Here is a 22,589-nt window from a genome sequence, read left to right on the forward strand (position 1 = left end):
TCACAGCATATATCTCTAGCCCAACTTATTTAGTAACACTTCATTCTTTCTGCAATGCCTGGCTGAGAGTCTCCAAATACTTTGCGTGGTGAATTTAGTTTTAAAATATTTCAGTTGAAAGGTAGATAAGAGAGTTGGTTTACATAGTTTTTCTGGACAGTCAAAGAACCTTTTCACAAACCTCTTATTAAGAGGTTTGCAAGGAAGCTAAATAACCGAGTGACAAACATTAAGAATCAAGTGGAAAGACAAATTTGACTGAAAATACACGATTGATTTCCACCCTTCCCCCACTCTCCTCTGCCTTCATGGGTTAAAGTTAACAGCCGGTTGCCCCATGTTTTCCTTGTAGGACTGTGAGATGGTAGTTGATCAAACCAAAAGGTAATCAAATGAAGGATTTCATGCTGGAATTGCCCAGGTAAGTAGCAACAATTGTATGAGACACTTATTTTAGTACTAGATAGGCACTGTAGGAGTATCTGACTTGTTAAACGCACAGTCTGGTGACACGTGGGGCTGATTACTTTTAAGTTAGTTGTTAGAAGCCACCACTATTTACTAAAAGCACTATTTACTCAAAGTGGGAAAATTTTCCACCATTGAGATCAAACAAAATCAATTAGCCAGCCAAAAAAATTGACATAGTAGTGCTACTGTGTTTCATGAATGGGAAAAGAAATATTATTCATAATTTTATATCAGTTGATGGAAAATCGTGATCTAGAGTACCGTGTTCATTCTCTGTGTGTGTGAGACTATATAAAAATAGAGGGGGTATAGATCCAGATAACAACAATTACTGAATCCATTGAAAGACCTCTTCATTTAAGGAAGAGAAAAGATTGGGACTGTTTTAGAGAACGACATGAATCAGAAGGAGTCTGATATGTGTCTATTAAAATAATGACTAGCATAAGGATAAGGTAGTTCTATTTACTAGGCATGTGTGAAGCGGGCCGTATATGATTCGGATTTGGCCTGAATCAGGGACAGGGATTCGATTAGTTGATTCAGATCACTGTCCCTGGTTTGATTTGGCCAAATCTGAAGGTTCGATGCTGATTCAGAGAATCAGCGATTTGGACGTAGACACAGCTTTAAAAGTTTTTTCTACATAGCTCGAGGTACCGGCATGGCTTGTGAACGCTGCAATAGTGGGCTGGATGGAGCGTCCCACAGGAGTGCAGGGGGGGCCCTCCATGTGCTCAGTGGTGAACCCGGAAGTGGACCGGAAGTACTTCCAGTCCGCTTTTGGGTCCGCTGGCGAGCACGTGGGGGTGGGGGTGGGGGGCTCACCCTCCAGGCTTGGCGATTTTTAGCGTGTCCCCCTGGTGGACCCAGAAGTGGGCTGGAAGTGCTTCTGGTCTATTTCTGGGTCTGCTGCCAAGTGTGCTGGGGAGCCCCCCATGCTCCTGTGGGACGCTCCATGTGCCCCAGCATTTCAGCGATCGCAAGCCACCTGCTACCTAGAGGTATGTAGGACAAACATTTTAAAGCTGTGTCTGTGTGAATCTCTGAATCTCTCCAAATCCATTTGGGGAGGGGTCCAATTCAATTTGGGGAGATTAAAGGGTCCTCGGATTCGGACATTTAGCCACTGAATCTGGGCCGAATGTCTGCCAAATCGAATTGGGGACGGAAGCTTCGCACAGCTTTACTATTTACCCTTTTTTATAAGTACAAGAACAAGAGGACAGTCAAATAAATTGAAAAGCAACAAAGCTAAATTTGATACCAGAAAAATATTCTTACACGTAAATTAGCCTGTGAAACTCCTTGCTATAATATATCTTTAATGCAAAAAAAGAACAAAAAGGCCATCATTGGACAGAGAATCTGGCACGGTGGATGTTTCATGGGATAAATGTGGTGGCTTAGTATTCAAATAATTTGGAGGTGCTGTTAGTACAAACAGCTGAAATTTGCCTCAAGACAGCAAACATTCAAACATTTTGGACCTGTGGTGAGACAGACATACACAAAGGACAACAGCCATTCCAAGGGTAAGACTGAACTTGTGAGCAAAGGAGAGGTTGTTGCTGTCTTGTTTAAAAGTGGTGATAGTGGTGATGATAAGGTTTATCAGATAAACAGTATGAGTAAAAGTAAAGGGGAAAACAAATTGGAGGAAGTAAAGGTGGGATAAATCCAGTGCGGTTTAGTTTTGAATTTGCTGTGGCTTACAGTAGTCGGTAATTAAGATAAATGTACATATTTATGCCGGAAGGTTGTTAATGACCGGTACAGAGACTTGTAGTGTGATGGTGCTGACTTAATCTCCTTTATTCCTGTTCCCTGACTGCTGTGACCCACATCATCTAGGCTGAAGATCTCTGGCCATTCTGGTGATTTTAGATATTTTTATTGTTGTTGCGAGAAACAGATGAGAAACTATGGGCAGTTACCATCATCGTCGGTTATGTGAATTAGTGAATTTGATACCCAAACTTAGTTTCCCTAAGTTAATGGTGGCCTCTAATACGAGACTATTATTTGCTTTATAAATATGGTGTATGTGTGTGCATGCAGGTTTATGTAGGTGTGTGTCTATGTGTGCAAATGCATGTTTAGTATTCCTTGGAGTATTCTGACATGAGGAAACCCTCCCCAGACACAGTGGTGTCTAGGTCAGCATGTCAGATATGGGAAGAGTGCAGTCCCCCCCCCCCAACTCCCACCCCCCCTTTTTTTTGTAGTACCTCTGTTTTTATTGTGGTTGTATCATCTAGCTCTTTATAGGGTAGGAAGGATGGTGCTCCATCCATACTGTCATAAATGGGTATGATGCCTCTAAGTAAGGATAAGGGCTTATGACCCAAGGGCTTTTAATCTGGGGTTTTGTATTGTACAAATGCTACCTCCTGGGTTCTGTTCTTTATCACAGGAACCATGCCAAGAAATGCCTCTTGGGTAACAAAACAATAACAAGCCAACAAGGGGCTATGGTGACTAGTTAGGAAGGCAGGGGAGGAGCATAACAAGAAGGGAATAGAAAACCCTGTTCTTCGAAAGGCCTTGGGAAGCAGATGTTATGAGCTGGTCCTATTGATGTTAACATCTGGTTCTGTTAGGATTAAGTGCATGTGTATAAGGCTAGCAGAAGCAGACAACACTAGAAGGAGACAAATTGTGAAACTCAGCTCAGCGGTGGTATTTTATGATATGGTATATTTAGCCTGGTAAATTATGGTTATATAATGCTTTGAAAAGGGGGAGAGAGGTTTCTAAACGGCAACTGTCAACAGAAAGCAGCGGAGTATGAGGGCCTCTGTTTGAACACAGCGCTCGGGCTTGAATATGGACTCTGATTGTGCCATGGACTTCTTCTCTGCATCCTTGTGCAAGTAATTGAGGGCATGCTGTTTTCTTTTTCTCCCTTCCCCGAAGTGCTTGAGTCCAGTTAGATGTGTGGGTACTTAGCAACTTGGAAGTTTTGGCCTACAGTCTCTGTGTACTTCAGTTTCTCAGCTCTGCACACACCCTTATTCCTACCTGACAGGGGCATAGTGAGGCCAAATTGATCTGGGCCATGGCTGCATGTGGGTGTTGTACCTGAATGTAACTTTTTGAGTTAGGAGTAGGAATTTATTTTCAATGAAATACTTACACTGGCACAACCTGTGGATACAGCAAGTTATGGTAGCATAAAAAGTACTTTATGCTGGTGTACCTTATTATTGTTTCCATAGTATATAATTATGTAACAAGTACATATATGTACATATATAAGATGTGCTAATTTCTGGGGGGCAGCGGAGGGTGGGGGAGGGTTATACAGTTTTCAGTATACACTGTTATAATTTAAGCAGCATAACATTGTGTGTATCGGCAAGCCCTTGCTATTTGTATGGTGTTGAATCACTGCAGAGCTGGCCACAAACACGTTAAAGTAATCAAGGAAAGAATTGGTTGTGAAAGTGCTTTAAACCTGTTCCAGTTTCGGAAGCATGCGAGCAGCCTGCTTTGCAGGTGAATTGTTTTCTCTTTTGAGTTTAAATGTCTTGTATTTATCTTGGAGCTCAAAGATTGGGCAACTGTTCTACCATGTGTTTGGGTATTGGCCTTTTATGGTTAAGTTGAATATTTAACAAGCATTTTCTAGTAAACCCTGCACATATACTTTTTACAAGTTAAAGAGACCACAACTGATTCCCTCAGTATTTCTGTAATTTTTTAGTACTTGCGTATATATGCTAAGAAACACTTTTTTGTATATATTCAAAACTGTAAAGATTTCAGCCTGATAGTTTGATCAGCTCTTTTTTTCTTAAAGACTGCAGGATGACATGGCTGTATTCTCTTTGCAGAATTATGGTGGTGGTTTCACTGTTCTTTGCAACCAGCTCCTTCTGTACTTTTATGAAGATACTTCTGTCAACAGTGCTGTCTTTTTAAATCGGCTTCTTAAGATGCAGCTACCACAGGTGAATTCATTTTAATTTTTTCCCTCTTTTGCTCCCTTGAGAATGTCTGTCTGCATGTTTAATCCCAAAGGCAACAGTTCTACCCAAAGATGTTCCAAAGCTACAAGGTAGCTTTTCCCCTCCTCCCCTGAAACCTCCGCTGTCCTATCATGGCATTCGATTAGAAAGCACGAACAGAAGGGAATCTTATTATTTGCTTTCTGATTAGTATCATTTTTTTTTTTTTAAAGTTTGGAAAATGTTGATGTGGGCAGGGAGGAAAATAGAAGCAAAAACATAAATATGTAAAAGTATTTAATTGAGTTCTACCCTCTCTGATGTATGTGGCAAACAACCTTTTTCCCCCCCAAGAAATACCCAATAATTTTCTTCGCAATTTATTAAGCTCCCCTTATACCCGGGGACCTTACAAGATTCAATATATTTGGACACATTATTTTCTTAGGATGCTGTGGATACATTTTTCCAACACAGTGGCTGTGTCTATATGAGTGGTGGGCTGCACAGTTGTTACTGCACAGTCATTTAGTACTTACATAAGGATTAGCAAGTACTAAATGACTGCTCAGTAACTGGCATTACTGCGCCGTAGCATCCCCGCTCAGTTTTTTTAGATGGCACTGCACAATAGCAACAAGCTAATGTGCGGTAGCTTGTTAGTACTGCCCAGTAGCTTTGCATCACAGTTAGTGTCAGCTAGCACTACTTGCTCTACAGTAGCAATGAGCTTCTGTGCAGTAGCATCTCATGTAGACATGCCCATGGAGTAGTGATGGTTTAATGCTGGCTTGGGTTCTTTGTTTCCGTGATGGACCACCCTTAGAGGAAACCGTGTTCCTGCTTGATTACTTTAAAAATAATTTATGTAATGAAAGTAGATCCTCCTAAAAGATCTGCACTGCAAGGGAAATGCTGAGAGACTAGATACTGGTACTGACTTGTCCACTTAGGGATCTAATCCAAAACCTATTGGAGCCAACAGAGACTTTCCAATAGACTTCAACAAGCTGTGGATCAGGTGCTATAACAGACTTACATAAGCAGTGTTTCAAAGCATCTACGCCATTTTCTTGATCTCTTTGCTCACAAACCAAATGTCTGGAGTTGATGGAGCTTTTCTAGCTGGTTTTAAAGTCCGTCCAGGAAGTGTTTATAGGATTGGTTTTGTTTTCCAGAGTTGAATCATTTGGGTAAGAGCCCAAGCTGTGTGTTTAATTCCAAACAATCAGACTTGAATTAAGTGACTTGGCTTCTTACTAGTAATCATTCCTTAGTGCCAAGAGGCCACATGTGGGATCATGGCCCAGTTGTGCTAAGCACAACTTGGAGAAAAACAGCGTCTGCCTGTGGAAAAAAACAGTCTCTGCTTGAAGAGCTACATGCAGGAAGAAAGAAATTCTTAGAATATAAAGATATGCCTTCTTCTATCAGTTCATAGAAATCCTAAGGCCAGATCATCTAGTGTGAAATCCTGCATTGTAAAAAGTTAAAGAACCTTACTAAAGGAAGTTTTTTCACCACACCCAGAATTTCTACATGAGCTGTAGCATAGGTTAGAAAGTAATCTGGTATGGATTTTTGTTTATGCAAGCACCATTTTTGTAGGGTTTTTTTTTTTTAATCTGCAAAAAACACACAGTAGTGTGCCTCAGCTGTCCCTTAGCCTTTCTATATAGTCATTGGCAGATGGCATAGAGGTTCCATAGCAGAAATGAGTCTTGATCAAATAAAAAGAGACCTATGTGAGTGAGAGGTGGTGTGGAAGTATGTTCAAAAAATCTTGTGGGTTGGAATCACAGTTTGGTCGGGTTGGAAGGGACCTCAAGGGTCTTTTGCTCAAACCCTCTGCACAAATGCAGTGATGCTACTCCTAAATCATTCCTGACCAGTCCAGTCTCTTGAAAACCTTGTGTGTGATTGAAGCTCATGTCACTGACATGTTGGACAATGCAAGGCAAGAGGAAAAGTGATTCGATAAATGCCTCATCCAAAACGCATTAAGATTCTCATTAACTTCAGGCAGCTCTGGATCAAGCTTATCTACACTATATGTATTTTTCTGATTAGGGCTCATTTGATATTCTTGTACTAGCTTGAAACTAGCCAGCCCAGACACTGCTAGTAATATAGCCATAGCACTCTCTTGCAAAACCCATTCAAGTGCCAAGCTTGGTGAGATCTGTGTTGTTGCTAAACTCCCAGCAGTACTTTAGCTGGATCATTTAAACCATTTTAGGGTTATCTACATAAGCTACAATGAGAAAAGTTACCGAATTTCAGACAGAACTTAAGATTCAGCTGGAAAGAACAGAGTTTACAAGGTAGGATGGTGGCATGTTGGTTATTAGGTTATAGATGTGGTAAGTATTCAGCTTGCTTTGTTTAAAAACCCTAGCATTTACTATGTTGGGTCCATTAAGTATGTGGCCTTTTATCTGCAAAAATATCTCATGGCAGAACTAACTGTCAACCTCACAGGTATTTGATACCTATTTGAATTTCCTTCTTCTCAGTGGGCTTGTTTTTACCAACCTATGCTCCCATGAATTGGTATTCAAGTGAATAGTCTCTTTGATGCCCATGGGATGGGTAGCAGGATTAGGCCTTCAGAGGGTATGTGATTGGAGACAGAAGTAGATATCCTACTCTCATTTAGGTCATATCTTGAAAACTCATGTTCTGTGTGTACAGGTACCCCGGCTTTTATAACTCTTGATGGCTAAAACTGTCAAAGCGGGCTCCTCCAAAAAATAACTCTGATGTGGGGCTTTCGCTGATGGCAGCAAGTATATGGAAAGTAGTTAACTGTGTATGGTTCAGAGTCAGTGTTTCTAGAATATTTTAGGTGGAGACTCTGGGTAATGTGATTAATGTAACCTACCTGATGAGGAACAGTCCTTGTGTGGTGCTTTACTCGTGGTATGCTGAGCCAGCTAAGGAAATGATGAAAGTTTTAGATAGTTTGGAAAGGAGACACACCAGGTATGATACTAAAATTGCAATCCCTGTCTCCCCCCGTTCTCCCCCATGCCAACTTTCCATGAGCCAAGTCTCTTTGTGTTCGTTTAGTGGATGCTAAATAGAATAATTCGCCATTTTTGACAGAGAAGGAAACAAATCATCTACCCCTTGCACCTCTTAATAGTGTTTGGTCCATTTCCAAACAATTTTGTCATGTCATGGAGTTAAGTACTTTCCTTCCCTGGAAAATCCTCCCTATCTATGCGATTTTATAGAAAATGGTTACTAATGCAATATTTAGAAAGTCCATTGGAAGTGGCTAGCTGAGACATGAACTGTAGTTCTCAATACGCATTCTTTTTCAAGGCTTGACTTCTCTTCTTCCTACATTCGTTTTAGCCATCCCATGAATCACAGAAATCTTTTGAAAACAGAAGTGCTGGCAGCATCCCCATTGCAGCTATGGATTTGGATAAACAGTCCATCTGGGAATCCCTGAAGCAGAAAACAAAGCCCTTGTTACAAAATTTCAGTGGAAAGAAATCCAAAAGAAGCTCTCCCAAAATGGTGGAGAGAAGGAAGAGGCCTTCGCTGGACCGACACATTAGTATTTCTGCGCCCGACATGCTGGATATCGAGTCTTTTGTAGAAGGACATATGTGTTCAGATTCCCACGGGTCGTCCCCCTACATCCCTGGCCATCTTTCCACCAGGGTCACATCTCTCAACAGCAGAAGCACCAGCTTGAAGCAGACAGGAGAGGACTGTCAGTGGAAGCAGCAGGAGGCAATCCACACTGAGGTCAGCATTACTGAAACAGAAACTCAAGTCATTTGTGGCTCAGGATCAGAGGCTAAGCAGAAATCCAACGATGATCTCTTTGAATTGCTACAGACAGCAGAGCTGAGTGATGATCTAACAGAAGAGGTGACTGAGGTAAGGGGCTTTTGGATTATCTGAGATAAATAACCTTGTTAGACTGCATGCAGCTGCCTAGCTGACTAGGCTGTGGATGGGATGGAGAAGGGCTTATTCACAAGATGCATAAGAAACTCATTTTACTGACCTAAGTAATTTTTTTTTTTATCTTTGACTACGTTTTCTGCTGACACTGAGAATGTGTGAAAAGTCAGATCAGAGCCAAGGTACCGTTTTCCTGATTTGGCAAGAGTAGGGGACTTGTCACAGGCGACTTTTTGATGACTCTTGAAAGTACAATCCCTTGATTCAAAACAATTTGCAAGCTGCTGAGCTCCAAAATACGGTGTCCTTTGAAACACGCTATAATATTTTCTTTGCTATCATCTTAGAGAAAACACAGCTATTCCCTTCCATCTACCAAAACTCAAATTGAATAATGGGGGTGAGAGGGGAAGGGTAAGTGGGTCAAACTCTCTCTGAAATTGGAGCTAATTGAAATGATGATTTAATGGAGTACAGTGAAGTTGTTTCATTCTGCTCAGAGGTATCCTTCAAGTTTTCATTACAAGATGATTCAGCTGGTTGTGTGCACAAACAAAAAGGCCTGTGACTCTCCCTTTTCAGTGCTCATGAAAAAGAGAGAAGCATCTATTTGTGGTTAGGGATAATGTTGGAAGGGGCCATGTGATCTTTTCAGTGCATCTTAGGTCTGAATTGCAGCACTACCTGCTAATCCTGATTAAAGAGAGGAAATGGAGCAGAATTTTATGGGGGCATGATAATATAGACATGAGGGTGCAAGTAGATCTCGTCGATTGATATTTAATTTGCTCACATACCGAAGATGAAAAAGGTTGGAGAATATGGTGTTTTGAAAGAAATTTTCATTGGGGAAGGGTTTTTGCTTGTTTAGTCTGCAGGAGAGATTGAAACAGATTCTCTTATGTTCTTTTTCCTCTTGGAGGCAGATTGAAGGCCCAGGTTCAAGTACCTGCTGTCCCTTATTCAGTGATCTTTGGTCTGAAGCGAGCAAAGCAGGGACCCGTCTAGGTCTTCAGTGCTCCAAACTAGTCCAGCTCTCCCTCCCTTGTTTCCTCCCTCCCTCTGGTTTCAAAATGGAAAAGAGTGGCTTTGATGGGGAAATCTGCTGTTAATTAATTTGTAAACAAATGTTCTGACGGTTTTGTTTTATTTGAATACAAAATGAAAACACGTTCTGAAATGTCTAAAATTTGTTTATGCAAATTTTTTTAGCTTTGCCCATGAGGGGATCGCTCTTAAAAAACCTGCGCTCCTACAGCTGAATCCAAATTTGAACCCGTTTTAGAGGCAAGTTAGGACAAAGGCATCAGATAGAGGCTGGGAAGCCTGTATTTTCTCAAGGCAGACATTACCCAGGAACAATGAAATTAAAATGTCTCCTGTCCTAAGGTTAAGAATATATAGGAACCCTGAAATGTGCCGTCAGATCTAGCTCCAACTCCATTGAAATAAATGAGAGTTTGGTTCCTAAATATCTACTTAACCGTTTGCTCCTTAGTTTAGTATGTGGTCTGGCACCCATCTGTATGTGGGAGACGTCTGCATAGCTGGTATTCTGCAGGGAGGCCGTTCCATATTTCATTTCCCAGTCTGCTGTCATGAGCCCTTGTGTTTTCCAACCTAAGAGACAAAAATGTTCCCTTGTACATATAACGTCTCTAAATTTCAAAGAAACAAAGAAAACCTGTTTCTTGTAGTTGGGGAATTTCTCATCACAATGAAGAGGCATATATTACCTCTTGCTTTCAGTCTGAAATACATCTGAGACGTCTGAACTCCTCCAGTATTTTGAATGATTACGTTGTTAGTTATTTCTCTCTTCCTTCTGGAACAAACATGTAGTCCTGCAAGCCCAAACTGCTCGTCTGGTTCATGAGCTCCCTGCTTTTTGTCCCTTTATTCCATTATCGCTAGCTAGGCCTGACATACTTAAGAAGCAATGTAAACTCACTGCTTTATAATTTGTGCTTTTAGAGTTGAGATGACTTGAGTTCAGTCGGTATAACTGAAGTGAACCCAGTGTAAGCGCATATTGTCTAGGAATTTGTATCATCAGCCTAACATCATTTATACTTTTGATTGTTCCGCTGGTGTTCTCTCAGTGCTGTAGACAAGTCTTTAAAAACGGAGAACTTGTCAATGGGCATCACGGCAGTGGTCTATCCAGTTAGGACAGTGGTCAGTACCAGGTACTTTAAAAGGAACATGCAAACAGGTACTGCAGTAGGCCACAACAGGATTCTTTGTTTCCGAGAAAAGCTTCCTTCCAACCTCTACTAAATTAAGGTTGGACTGAGGGTTCAGACCCTTCCAATATTGTCCCCTGTGCATTTTTAAGGCTGTTTTAATATTTACCATTATCATTAATCTTGTTTAACGTTGTGAATGTCTAACCGCTTTTGTAATCTGCCTACAAGCTCAAAACGCAGTATGGACAACTCTCAAAGCAAAACATTTGCAAATAGAACAAGGAGGTTTTCTTAGACTTGTTTTCCATATTTAATTTCAACCAAGACTCCAGTGTGTGTGTGTGTGTGTGTGCGTGTGTGCATGCAGATGTGTAATTTACTCAACGCTCTCAACGTTTTCTGTCTGTTCTGCCAGAACGCTGCAGTGCCAGAGGTACACCACAATGGCTGTTGTCTTCCCTAACACAAACAACATAAGACCAGCTTAGAAAACATGACAAAAGCTTTCTCCCTTCTTCTGTAACCTCAGCTTCATTTTCCTTGGCACGTTGTTGTGGGGTTGGGGTGGGGGCCAGAAGGAAGTTGGGTTTTTTAAATACGTATGTAGGGTTTTGTCTGTTTGTTTTTTTCCCCCCCTCAGAGCTGTCCTACTATGTGTCGTTTCCTGTTTTGTCTTTGGTCAACAAGTATTGTGTGATGCTTCCATTGTTCTCCCTATGTGTGTGATTGTGGTTTCACACTAAGGTTGACATTTGCTGTTGCTTTGAATTATTATTCCAACACCACTGTCCTCAATAACGGCCATAAAAGATTCAGCTACCAAAGAACTTTGGTATGACTAGTTTTTAAACTCTCTGTCTCTTTCTCTCCCAAATATGATTTTTGCCTCCTTTTTTAAAATAAATCCTCAAGTATCTGGGAATATTTCAAAAGAAAAGAAGCAGTCTATAAAATACAATGGCAAATAAATACTCTCTCTGAATAATTCTCACCTTCAAAATTTTGCCTCATTCTGGTTTGAAACTGTCTGTACTTGCAGATTATAATCTCAACATATCGGATAGATACACGTGTGTGTGTGTGTGTGTGTGTGTGTGTGTGTGTGTGTGTGTGTGTGTATAAATAGCAATCATTCTGATTTTTTACACACACACACACACACACACACACACACACACACACACATTAAAAACAGTGTTAACCAAAGACCTCATAAAGCTGTTCCCCTCCCCCCGAGGGTTTTCAAAACTGATTTGTTGCTGGAGGAGAACACGGATGATGTAGTGTTATTCATTATTAATTATTTAGTTGCATGAGCTATTTCCTAGGGCTGTGCAAGGCTTCAGACTGTGCTTTGGATCTGGAGAAGCTTCGGACGCTTCGGTGCCCGAAGTAGCATCTCTGGATCAAAGCGCTGGCTTCGTCAGGCTTTTGAAGTGGTTTGGAGCTCCTGAAGTGTTTCGGAAAAGCTTCGGAGTTGCCTCGGAGATCTGGCCATAGGGTATAATGGGGAATCAATGAAATATCTGTAACTTAGTTGTTTTTTGTCTGATTTGGATGAAACTTGCAAGGGTGGTAGCCTCTGCTGAGAGCGTGAAGCATGCCAAGTTTCAAGAAGATTTGGAAGGAACTGCACCTCCAGCTGTTGACAGGCAAAACTCGTGACATGGATGGCCCTGTGTGTGTTAAGGCACAGTGGGCTGAAAACTACGGGGATGGTAGCCCCTGCTCAGGCCACAAAGCCTGTCAAGTTAACAAGCAATGATTAACACCTACAAAACCACAAACTAATGAGAGGAAATAATCAATACAGACAATCAAGTGCCTCAGGACGGACGCAGTTGCACAAGCACCCATGTCACGAATTTTGCCTGTCAGCAGCCAGAAGTGCAGGCCCCCTCCCCCCCGCACCAATCTGCTTGACAGCTGGCAGGTTTCATGGCTGCAGCAGGGGCCACCATCCCTGCAGCTGTCACCCTGCTGCACCTTAACACACACAGTGTCACCCATGTCATGTATAACACGTCAATCCAGGGTACTGAAAAAGGCTTCCAAGAAATTTCCTTCAGACACAAACAGCCATATTCACAGAAGTCTCTCCCAATAAGTTGTTTTAAACTACATAAAAAGCAGAATCAAAGAATAGTGGAGAAGAGGGTGGGGTAAGGAAGGAAACTCTGCTGCTTTCCTACTTTTTATGTTAAACCAACTGCCTTCCAATGATTATTTCTACCTTTGTTTGCATATTGCATATTTTCCATTCTATGCCAACTGTTAGAACACATTTCTATAGAATTTTTTAGATAAAGAAAATAGATTTCATTTGATTTCTGTGCAACATACATTGCTATTATTCTGAGAAATACAGATTTCACAAAGGCCCCTGGAAGTCTATCGTAGCATAGCTAAAGCGCAGTCAATGAAGTTTTGATGCTTAAACTGGAGGAGAATCATAAGGCCCACGTCCATGGTACAGAGAATTAAGAGCATCTAAACACAGACTTCATGTGCAAAATGAATAGATATAGCAAGCCAAATCCATCTCAGGGAAAATTCCTATGGATCAGGAGGAATTTTGACCTGATAAGGTTTGCAGAATTTGACCTCTTATACTTGCATAAAAAAATAAAATAAATTCAGCATCAATTTCCCCTGTCGTTCTCCTTGTATACGAGAACACAGCAAAACTCATGACATGGGTACTGCCTAATTCTTAGATGCTAAACCCTGCCATATTTTATGCTAAACCCTGCCATATTTTATACTAATGTCCATTCACAGTAACTCCACTGAAAGAACTGGAGTTATTACAGTTAGCACTGGTGGGAATACTACTATAATGCAGTCCTTTATTTTGCTTCATTTACGTTTTTAAAGTATAACTTTACTTTTAAAAGGGCAACAAAACTTACAGAGAAAACCATTCTGTTAACCATTCGGTTGCAAATTTTGAATGCCACAAAAGCAGAGCTAAAAGTGTTTGTTCTATTATATTCTTTAAGTGTATTTTTGAGGTGTAAAAACGAAAAAGAGGGATTATATTTGTAAATGTAAACTGTACCCACCCACATCAAGGCCATAGTGCCTAACTGGGGAATCAGGCCGTGAAGGCACCCTCTTCCCAATCTCTCTTCCTCTGCCGTGCAGAAGTCTGAGCAGAGGAAGGTACCAGTGGCCAGGGGTATTCTGGCCTGCAGGTCCTCTTTTATCCTTCCAGAGAGCTTGTCCATGGGTCAGTGCCTGGCACTCTCATAGAAGACAGAATGGAGGGTTTTGGTGCCCTGGGCTTTCTCCTGTCTTGTCTCTTTTCTTATGTGAGCAGAAGGTCCAGGCTGTTCCGTTATTATAGAAAATGGTGAATGCACAAATGCAGTGATTTCCCCCCTGCCTTTTCCCCCCCTTTTCTCTTCTCTTGACACAGGATTTTTCAGTCTGTTTTTAACTTGGCAACAGTCTGCATTCTCCTCTTCTGCCCTTGAGAAGTTTTGCACAGTATCTGCCGAGTTTGAAATTTAACAGCTGATTTTTTTTTTTTTACTGGAGCGTAACCACTCCTAAAAATTCAGTGGAACAGATCAACTTCTTGGGCGAACATAGTTACATCTGTGCAAAAGTGACTGAAACTGACATCATTTATTCTTGTCTCTAGGAGGCAAGATATTCTGGTAAAGCAGAACTGTGTCCATGCTGGAGTATTAGTAACACTTTTTTAAGTATAACAATAGATACACCAGATAGCTAAAGTGGTTCAGATTTTGTAGGTACACAAGACTTTATAAGACAAATGGTTGAGTTGATCCTGGGAGCTGTGGAGGGGCTGCCAGCACTCTTTGGAGTTGTTAGAAGACCTAGAGCAGTGATTCTCAATCGGGGCGCTTGCTGCAGCCACGCCATGTTAGCCGCGCAGTCCGGATGCCATCCAGCATTGGCTCTGTTAGGTGAGCAAATATGATTCACAAAATAAACCCAGAGATTTCCAACAGGAATTCGTTCGGCAACGTTTTGACCTGTTGTGGACTTTCTGCATTCTTTGCAATAGTATGAAATTACTTTATAATTCTTCTGTGGTCAAAAAGCAAGCGAAAACTAAGAGCTGCCATTTTCCAAGGGCTGCCTTGAGCTTAAAGAGAGGGAGCTTAAGTTTAAAGAGATTGAGAACTACTAGAGTAATTTAGCTGCTCCCATGCAAAGAGACACTTTGTATGTTTAGGTAGACAGATATGGTTACATAATTTTCTCCTGAGATTTTTTTGCCTGTGTGAAAATTCCATATAAAGAGTCTCAAATTTGAAGTTGGCTGGGTTTTCCAACTCTCATTTCAATAGAAGGAAATTTATTTTGTGGACACTTCCTGAGAAGCGGTAATTAGGCAAACTTATTTTCCCTCTAAACTTAAGCAGCTTGTGTGTCTGTTTTGATATTTTTGATTTCCTGACCAGTTGCTGGAACTTCTAGGAAAGATGCAAAACTATTTAGTTTTAAGGGTGTGTTAATATATATGTATAATATTACACATGTCATGGAGCATATATTGTATATATTACCAAAATATAGCAGGGGGTGTGTGTGTGCGCGCGTGTGTATATATATGTGTGCGTGTGTGTGTGTGTATATATGGATCTCTCTTGTTTCTGTCCCCCCCCCCCCCCCGAATATAGATTTAGATCTGGTAAACTTTTATTTCATATAATGGCAAACACCTGAGGACATTGATGGATGAGGCTATCATATTAATTTCTCATTGTTTTATTTTTTTTCTTTAAAATGTTACAGGACACATGTGAATTCACAGACCTGGAATCTTCAACAGCCTCTCAACTTTTTGATGAGCAAACTGTAAGTGTCCATTTAACATGCTCTGACTTTTTTCAGTTCTCTCAGAGAATCTCCTTAAATTAAATTTAAATTCAAGTTCTTGGCCCTTTATAGACGTAGGAAATGCTACAGCCCAGATCTTTGGGATGGAAGTAATGCAAGACCAAAGCACGTCAAAGGGACAAAAACATTCTAGAAAACACATTTTAATGATAATATGCAGATTTTGCATCCCACCACAGTTTTGATATACTGAAGAATGCTAGATTAAAGAGCCTTCAAAGTTAATCACCCAGGAAAAAAAAATACAGCTGTACCAAATCAGGGCTGGATTTACACATAGGCAAACTAAGCACATGCGTAGGGCCCTGAGCTGCAGGTTGACCTGGTTCTTCTTTCCATGGTGGTGGCATGAATGGCCCCATCTACTTCCCTTCTCTTTCCCTTCCCTCCCCTGGCCTTGCCACCACCATGGCTGCTTCCTAGCGTTGGCTCCTAACCCTACTCCCCGCATGCGGCAGGGCCAGGCTGGGGTGGGAGATCTCAACCGGCCTGCAGCCAAATGAATTTGTTTGCCTGTGGCCCACTAAAGGGTTAATCCAGCCCTGACCAAACTGTTTAATAACTTGGACAAAGCGAAAATGTCACATTGGTGATTGATGGAAAGCAATAAATTAAGTGTTCAGTTACTTTTAAGGGTCTGAGAAAATGAATGGAAGGCAAACGGGACAATAACTTGAACGTGAAATAGTCATTGCATTGAATTATTTTATGGTCTTAAGCACTTAATGATGAAGAGAGACATAAAACATATTTTCTGGGCTGTATGACCTTCAACAGTTCTAAAACAGTCTGGCTTATAAAGCGCAGGGACTGTATAAAAAAGACAAGGGTAATTTTGACACTTCTTCAGAGGTGTCAAGTACATTTGTAAACTTTGAATTCAGGTCTGGAATTGTCACATTTAGCATACTGGTTCTTCACGCTCCATTATCTTCAACAGTGATATCAGTGGATGTTTCAGCTGAGATGATGAAGATCACCTGAGTGCTGATAGCATCTAGAGTCTTAACTGTGATTAGGTTTGCATTATGCTATACACTTCACAACTGCAAAACAGGAAGTCCAGAGAAACGCGATTCATTGAAGGCTACTTGGAAATGAAGACTTTTAATAGATTTAATAAAATCAGATTGATACAGACTTGGACAGCTTACTAGAAGCAACCACTGCACAATGTATTCTTCACTGTAACAGGTCATTCTTGTTTCGTGACCCAACCTTTATTATACCTTTTCTCTGCTGGTGATGCTATTACATCTGTTATGGTTCTTACTGAAGCAAAGAAAATCAGTTCCTCTTACGTGAGAGGAGGTAATTTTTCTTCTTTGCCCACCAAAAACTGCATAATTAGGGTTGCCACAGCACAAGAGCAGGAAATGAGGCCTGTGAATTGCAAGTGTCTGCAGCACGAGAAAGTGTCTGTTTATATTGGTACTTTATGGAAGTGAAACCGATGGCTTTTTTTTCTTTTTCCTTTTACAGTCGCTTGAGGAAGGAAGCGATTATTTGAGTAACCTTCCTAATCCCTTTGCTTACCTACTGACTATACATCTGAAAGAAGGCCGTAATCTGGTTGTCCGGGATCGCTGTGGTGAGCCATGCCTTTTATGTGATGTGCTGTTGATTTTTCTCTGCTGCTCTTTTTTAAGACTACAGGCCAGTTTCTCTTTGTTTGCCTACTTTGGTTTTGCACCAGTTTAAGTCCATAGATTTATTATTTCGTATGGTATATCCTGGTCTCCAAGGCTGCGAGCTGGAGTGTTAAATTGCTTGTTATCCACCCTAAGTACACAAAGCAGGGATGGGCAGATACACACTCGTGCTTTGACTTTGTGCATAGTTTCTGCATAGTTTTATGATGTTAACAAGTAAAACATTTCCTCCGTCATCCTCGTTGAATGTATGATCTTCTTCCGTCCTGCTCAAAGCCCCAGTTGTTTTAGTTTTAAACAATTCTTGTTGACCAGAGGATGTTGTGAAATGAAGAAACACAAGTCATTGTTTTCCAACTTGCAGATAAGGCATTTACAGAAGGAAGACTTTGTTTAATAAAGTCTAGGAAATATGGAAGGAAAACAGTTTGTGGCGGGGGGGCAGGACCGAATCATTACAAAAATGTATTAAAGACAAAGCCCTGAATACGTAGGGGTATTTCTAAGTGCCACCAGCATGTCGTTCTTTTCTATAAGGAGGAATACGGGTTTTATTCTAGAGAATATTGTTTCAAGCTACCTGAGAAACCAATGAGATTTTATTACATTTTCATTTTAGACACGAGACCAGACCCTTTCTGGCTGTGAGTGGACATGATGTATTGTTGGAGTGCTTTTTCCTGGGATCTGTTTCCTAGGGATGGGATGAGAAAGACTAGTCTAGACCCTCTGATATTCCTAGGAGTCCTCCTAGGTTTGCTGATGTACAACAGTAAAAAAGAAAAGGCTTATGCAATTTTTCTTTAATTGCCTTTAGTGTCTCTTTAGGAGGCTCTGTATGAACACATTTCTGAGGAGGGTCTTAATATGGTTGCTGATTTGTGGGAAGATCCCAAGAGGAATGGTTTTAACAAGTACTAATCGCTTAAATGGGCCCTTGAATTAAACAGCCAAACCTCAGGACAATAAGAGAACTGCTCTATTGAGCAGCTTTCTGATTGTCAACAGAATAAAATACATTTTCTTTATTGCAGTGGCATTCAACCTTTTGGTCCCGTGGGCCAGATGAGTGGTGCAAGGCTGGTTTGTGGGCTGAATTGGACCCTACATGCCAGACTGAGTCCTGGAGCTCTGCATTGCCTCTGTCCAGTCTCATCCAGCAGGATTGGGCTTGGGGAACTTGGGGTGCCTCATGTGGTTGGATTGGGCCCTGTGCCACCCCTGCCCAACCCCATGTACAGCCATGCGAGTGTTGTGCAGTGTGCAAGGCCACAGCCAGTAGGGCTCTTTACAGTCCTGTGGGGAACCCATTGGGTGGGATGACCTGGCACCAGGGGCTGGATCTGGCCCACAGGCCAAGGGTTTAGCAACTCTGTCCTACTGCATTGCTTGGAGGAGAGTCTCTCGTGCGTGTGTGGCATGGAGAGACTTAATAAAGAGCTCTGAACTTGCCTGCTCCAATGCGAAGAGCTGGGTTTGTCTCCCATGGGTTTGTGTCCCATGCGAAGAGCTGCGTAGGCACTTGTACCCCAGAGGGCCTGTGACATTCAATTCTTGACTTGGTGAAAGGAAAGCTGGGCAGATGCTGTGAAAGCGAGTTAACTGATGGGTATGAACATGACTGAAAATATGGCAGGCAGGTGCCCAAGCATCTCTGCCCGATCTGAGAAATCAGTACTTTGACAGCAGGTAGGGGTCTTTGTCATTGCTTTTACACTTACACAGTTAGTAGCATTAATTATATCTTTCTGTCCATTGCAAAATGCCTGAGAAGTTTCTTTGCTTAGAACTGGTGAACTAGGGCTACATACACAGAGAGAACATGGAGGGGTTGGAATAGCACTGGCGTCTGAAAAGGCATGTGGGACTAGCAGGATATTTAGTGATTTATAGGATGGTTTTATGTGCTCACTCCTAACGTGCTTTTTTATAATTGAGGTATCTTCTGATCATTGGGCTTTTTCTTTTTTTACACAAAAAAAATATTTTTCTCTCCTAGCCAGGGGATAAACTTCTTTCCAGATATATGCACCCTTCTCCATCCAGTTCCTTGCATCCTGAAGGTTTAGATGTAAGGTAGATCTTTGGTTTTTAAACAGAACAGAGTGCATTTTTGGTAGGACAGCAATTCCCTAGGTTAACTAGGAATCCACACATGCCGGGACAAGCCAGGGTGGTTCTGTGGAAATGATTGTCATTGTTAGAGGAATGTGTTTGTTTCAGGTTGTGATGTCTTGAGTTGGATTTGAATATATTGCTCAACTTAACCCAGTATTATATGAACCAATTTTAATGACAATTCAGCAAATAAAAGCATTTTGGCTGGCTGCTGACATATGTGTCGGAGACTGTGTATGTAGCCCCTACAGCAAGAAGGTGCTTCAGAGGGTGATTAGAAACGAGTATGCATGAGCTAGCAGATGATGCAATGAAACTCGTATTGTGTGTGCACACGGCTGCACAAGAATCTTAGTATGTCACTGCTGATTTCTGATTCGTTCACCATAATGTCTATATGATGATCCCATAAAGTGTCTTAAATGCTTGTTCTGGTGGGTGTCTGTAGTGATGTTGTGCACTCAAATGGGGTGTCTTTGTGAGAAATTTCCCTGAGCTAGTTTGCAGCTGCTTTTATTAGAGAAAAGGTGGGTATTTCAAGTACCCTTTTAAAAGTGAAAGATCCTGGGCATGTCTTTCTCTCTGATAATAGGAAACTCCAGAGACAAAGGCCTTTCTGCCAAGAGGTCCTGACCCCAGCCACTGAGATCAGGCAGCACAAAGTCTGAGTAGGACACAGCTGTCCTAGGGAGTTTTAGACGGAGTGAATGTCAGTTCCCTGAAGGTTTGTCTATGCTGAATAATGAAGCGTAGGGTAGAGAGACCCTAGTGAGCCTGGGTACTGGAAGCAGTCTACCCATAGCAGCATGAGGTTCAGGGGGTTTATTTACTTTGCAGGGTGAATTAGTCCATGTGAAGCTCTCTGCTGTTGGACTGTTTCTGCGACCTGAGCCAGCTCACTTCATAAGCTAACCTGGCTGTCCACGGCACATTGCAAGCTGCAGTGTAGACAGGCTAAGATCATGCACTCGCTTTGTAAGGACAGCTAGTTTGGATGTACAATAATTCAGTGGCCAAAACAACACTGTAATAGAGTCCAGCCGGTCTTGTTGGAAGGGGCACAGGGAGGAAGGGTGCCTTAGTGCTACAGGTGTTAGCCTGGAAAATGGGAGATTTAAATTCAGTGCCCCCCTGGTTCTGACATCTTATGTGACCATGAGCACTGTCTGCTTCTGTGGGACCTCAGGAGGAAGCTTGCACCAGATTAGTCTGTGGATTCCTCTTCCCCCATCCACATTGGTGTCACGTTGGTGCTTTGGACACTCTGTAAGTGAATGATATAGTTGGGGGGGCTTCCAGGGGAAGTGGTGCCAATGTGGGTCAGGCCTGGGTGTAGGCTCCATTTCTGTACACCATTAATGTACAGGTGAGGGTTACTTCCCCCCCCAAGCCTTCCTCATTTCTCCAACCAGAATTGAGTTACTTGTCCCTGCCTTAGGGTTGCCAGCTGTCTGTAAACTTATGGACACGCTGTAAAATCCACCCTAAAAATACCAGTCTGTAAAACACCCTAAAAAAAAAATAATTGCCTTTTGTAAAAATGTGGCACCGCTGTTACTTTAAACTCTTCTAGGGAAAAAGCTGGAGCAGTGTTGAAAGACGGACAGAGCACAGCACGGCCACCTTCTGTGTAAGTGCAGGCATGGCACCCTGCACGCACTGCATGAAGTCTGGTCAGGGCTTTGCTTACCAATGACTGCTGTATTCCTCCTCTTTTAGCATTGTGCAGCCCCTGGGTCCATAAGCTTGTCCTCTGTCTCTTAACAGCTGCTTGCTTTGAAGGTAGAGGGCAGGGAGGCAGCTGGGGAGAGCTGAAGCCCAGGAGGGGGGGAGGCAGCGGGGGTCCATGCTGGAACGGAGGAAGTGGGGCTGACACGGGTCAGGCCTGGGAGTGGGCTGTGTAAGGCAGCATGGTGTGGGGTATAGTCAGGGGTGTCAGGATATGGGGTGAGTAGGGGACCCCTGTGGTGGGGGTAGAAGGGTGTAAAACACTGCTGCAGTTGCACAGGTCTGCTAAGCCGAGAGTTTTTTTTTACTGAAAGTACAAATGCATGTCGGTAAAAACAATGCCCCCCCCCCAAAGAAAAAACCCCAAACAAAACCCTAAGCCCCCCGAAACCTCTGTTAGTTAGAACAAAATAACTAAAAATAAAAGGCAGCTTATCAGTAAAAACTAATTTCTTGGGCTAGTAACCTTGCCCTGCATGTGGAAAGGACCCTGCACATGTGCCAGTGAGCAGTCCTGAATGCAGTTACTGTATCATATTCATACTGGGGTGGGTTTTTCAGAGAGCTTCTGAAAATGTAAAGCTTTCAGTTGATTTTAAAGCGTGCCAGTTGATGCAGAAAAGTTACCTAGCCACCCACACGGTGCAGTCAGAGTGCCCTGAAGCTTGTCTAAAATCCCTCCCAACTATACAGCTGGCCCAATAAAAAAAATATCATATAACAGAAAATGAAACAAAACCCCTTGCCTTAAGAATACCTGATATTCCTGTACCACCGAGGGCCGCGTTCAGACTTAGGATCCTATTGTACGTCTAATGGAAACTACCAGTGACCAAGGGCAAGCCTCAGTTGAAAACTTCCTACCTGTACCTGTTGTTTTTTTTTTTTATCCTGTCACTATTGTATGTAAAATAGAAACAGCTTTAGATACTGTGGATGTTAGAATCACAAAGCTTGAGTGAGTTGTTTTACCAGCCTCTCTGGCTTAATTCAGTTAATTAAAAAAAAAAAATGGTAGCGTCTTTGCCATGCAGTGTCCATGACAGTGTACTTTAATCAATCCACAATCACTTACCAATTCTGGATAACAGGGAATCCATCAACAGTTATAGTGCCACGTATTGTGTGAGTGTAATGGAGAAGAGCACACAAAATTGATATGCACAGACATTATCACTGAAGTGAGACCCCCTTCTCTTGTCTTCATATCTCTGTTAGAAGTTATTTGTTGACCAGCTACGAGCTTAGATAAAGTTACCAGGGTCTAACAGAACGGACTGTAGCGGGAAGGAGAAAAAACATGTGGTTGGTGCCCTCTTGCGGTCATTTGAAATGCTGCAGTACTAAGACAAAGTAATATTGTATGGTGCATTTCTGTAGCTCTTATGATACGACTCCAAGCGTTTTACAGAAATGAACCAGGGCTAGCTTTTTCAATCTCTTCATTTTTACTCATACTGAAATGAAGCCCCTTCTTGAATGAGATGCAGCAGTCACCGGTTTAACAGCATCCAGCAGTATTGCAGAATCATTTCTAGCAAGCCAATAAAGAACTTGGCTGGGTAAAGTTGTGTTTATCCAGGGCACTAAAGTTAATACATTTACTCCTACCAAAAAGTATCAAGTGTTCTTTACAGCTGCACTATTTTATATCACTCTCTGTTTCTAGCTGA

At 41.9% G+C, this 22,589-nt stretch overlaps 1 protein-coding gene across 2 annotated transcripts in view; it reads left to right on the forward strand.

The window, feature by feature from the left end:
• Positions 1-3,210: 3,210 nt before the first annotated feature.
• The window catches only part of MCTP2 (multiple C2 and transmembrane domain containing 2), a 139,477-nt gene continuing 120,098 nt past the window's right edge, over positions 3,211-22,589 (forward strand). For both annotated transcript variants that reach the window (XM_019533768.1, XM_019533769.1), the window contains exons 1-4: positions 3,211-4,427; positions 7,788-8,324; positions 15,314-15,376; positions 16,901-17,009. In XM_019533768.1, coding sequence (XP_019389313.1) covers positions 4,290-4,427; positions 7,788-8,324; positions 15,314-15,376; positions 16,901-17,009 — 847 coding nt within the window. In that variant the 5' untranslated portion in view covers positions 3,211-4,289. The remainder of the gene's footprint in view (positions 4,428-7,787; positions 8,325-15,313; positions 15,377-16,900; positions 17,010-22,589) is intronic.

Source organism: Crocodylus porosus, unplaced genomic scaffold (assembly GCF_001723895.1).
Source record: "Crocodylus porosus isolate Cpor-Errol unplaced genomic scaffold, CroPor_comp1, whole genome shotgun sequence".
NCBI lineage: Eukaryota > Metazoa > Chordata > Crocodylia > Crocodylidae > Crocodylus > Crocodylus porosus.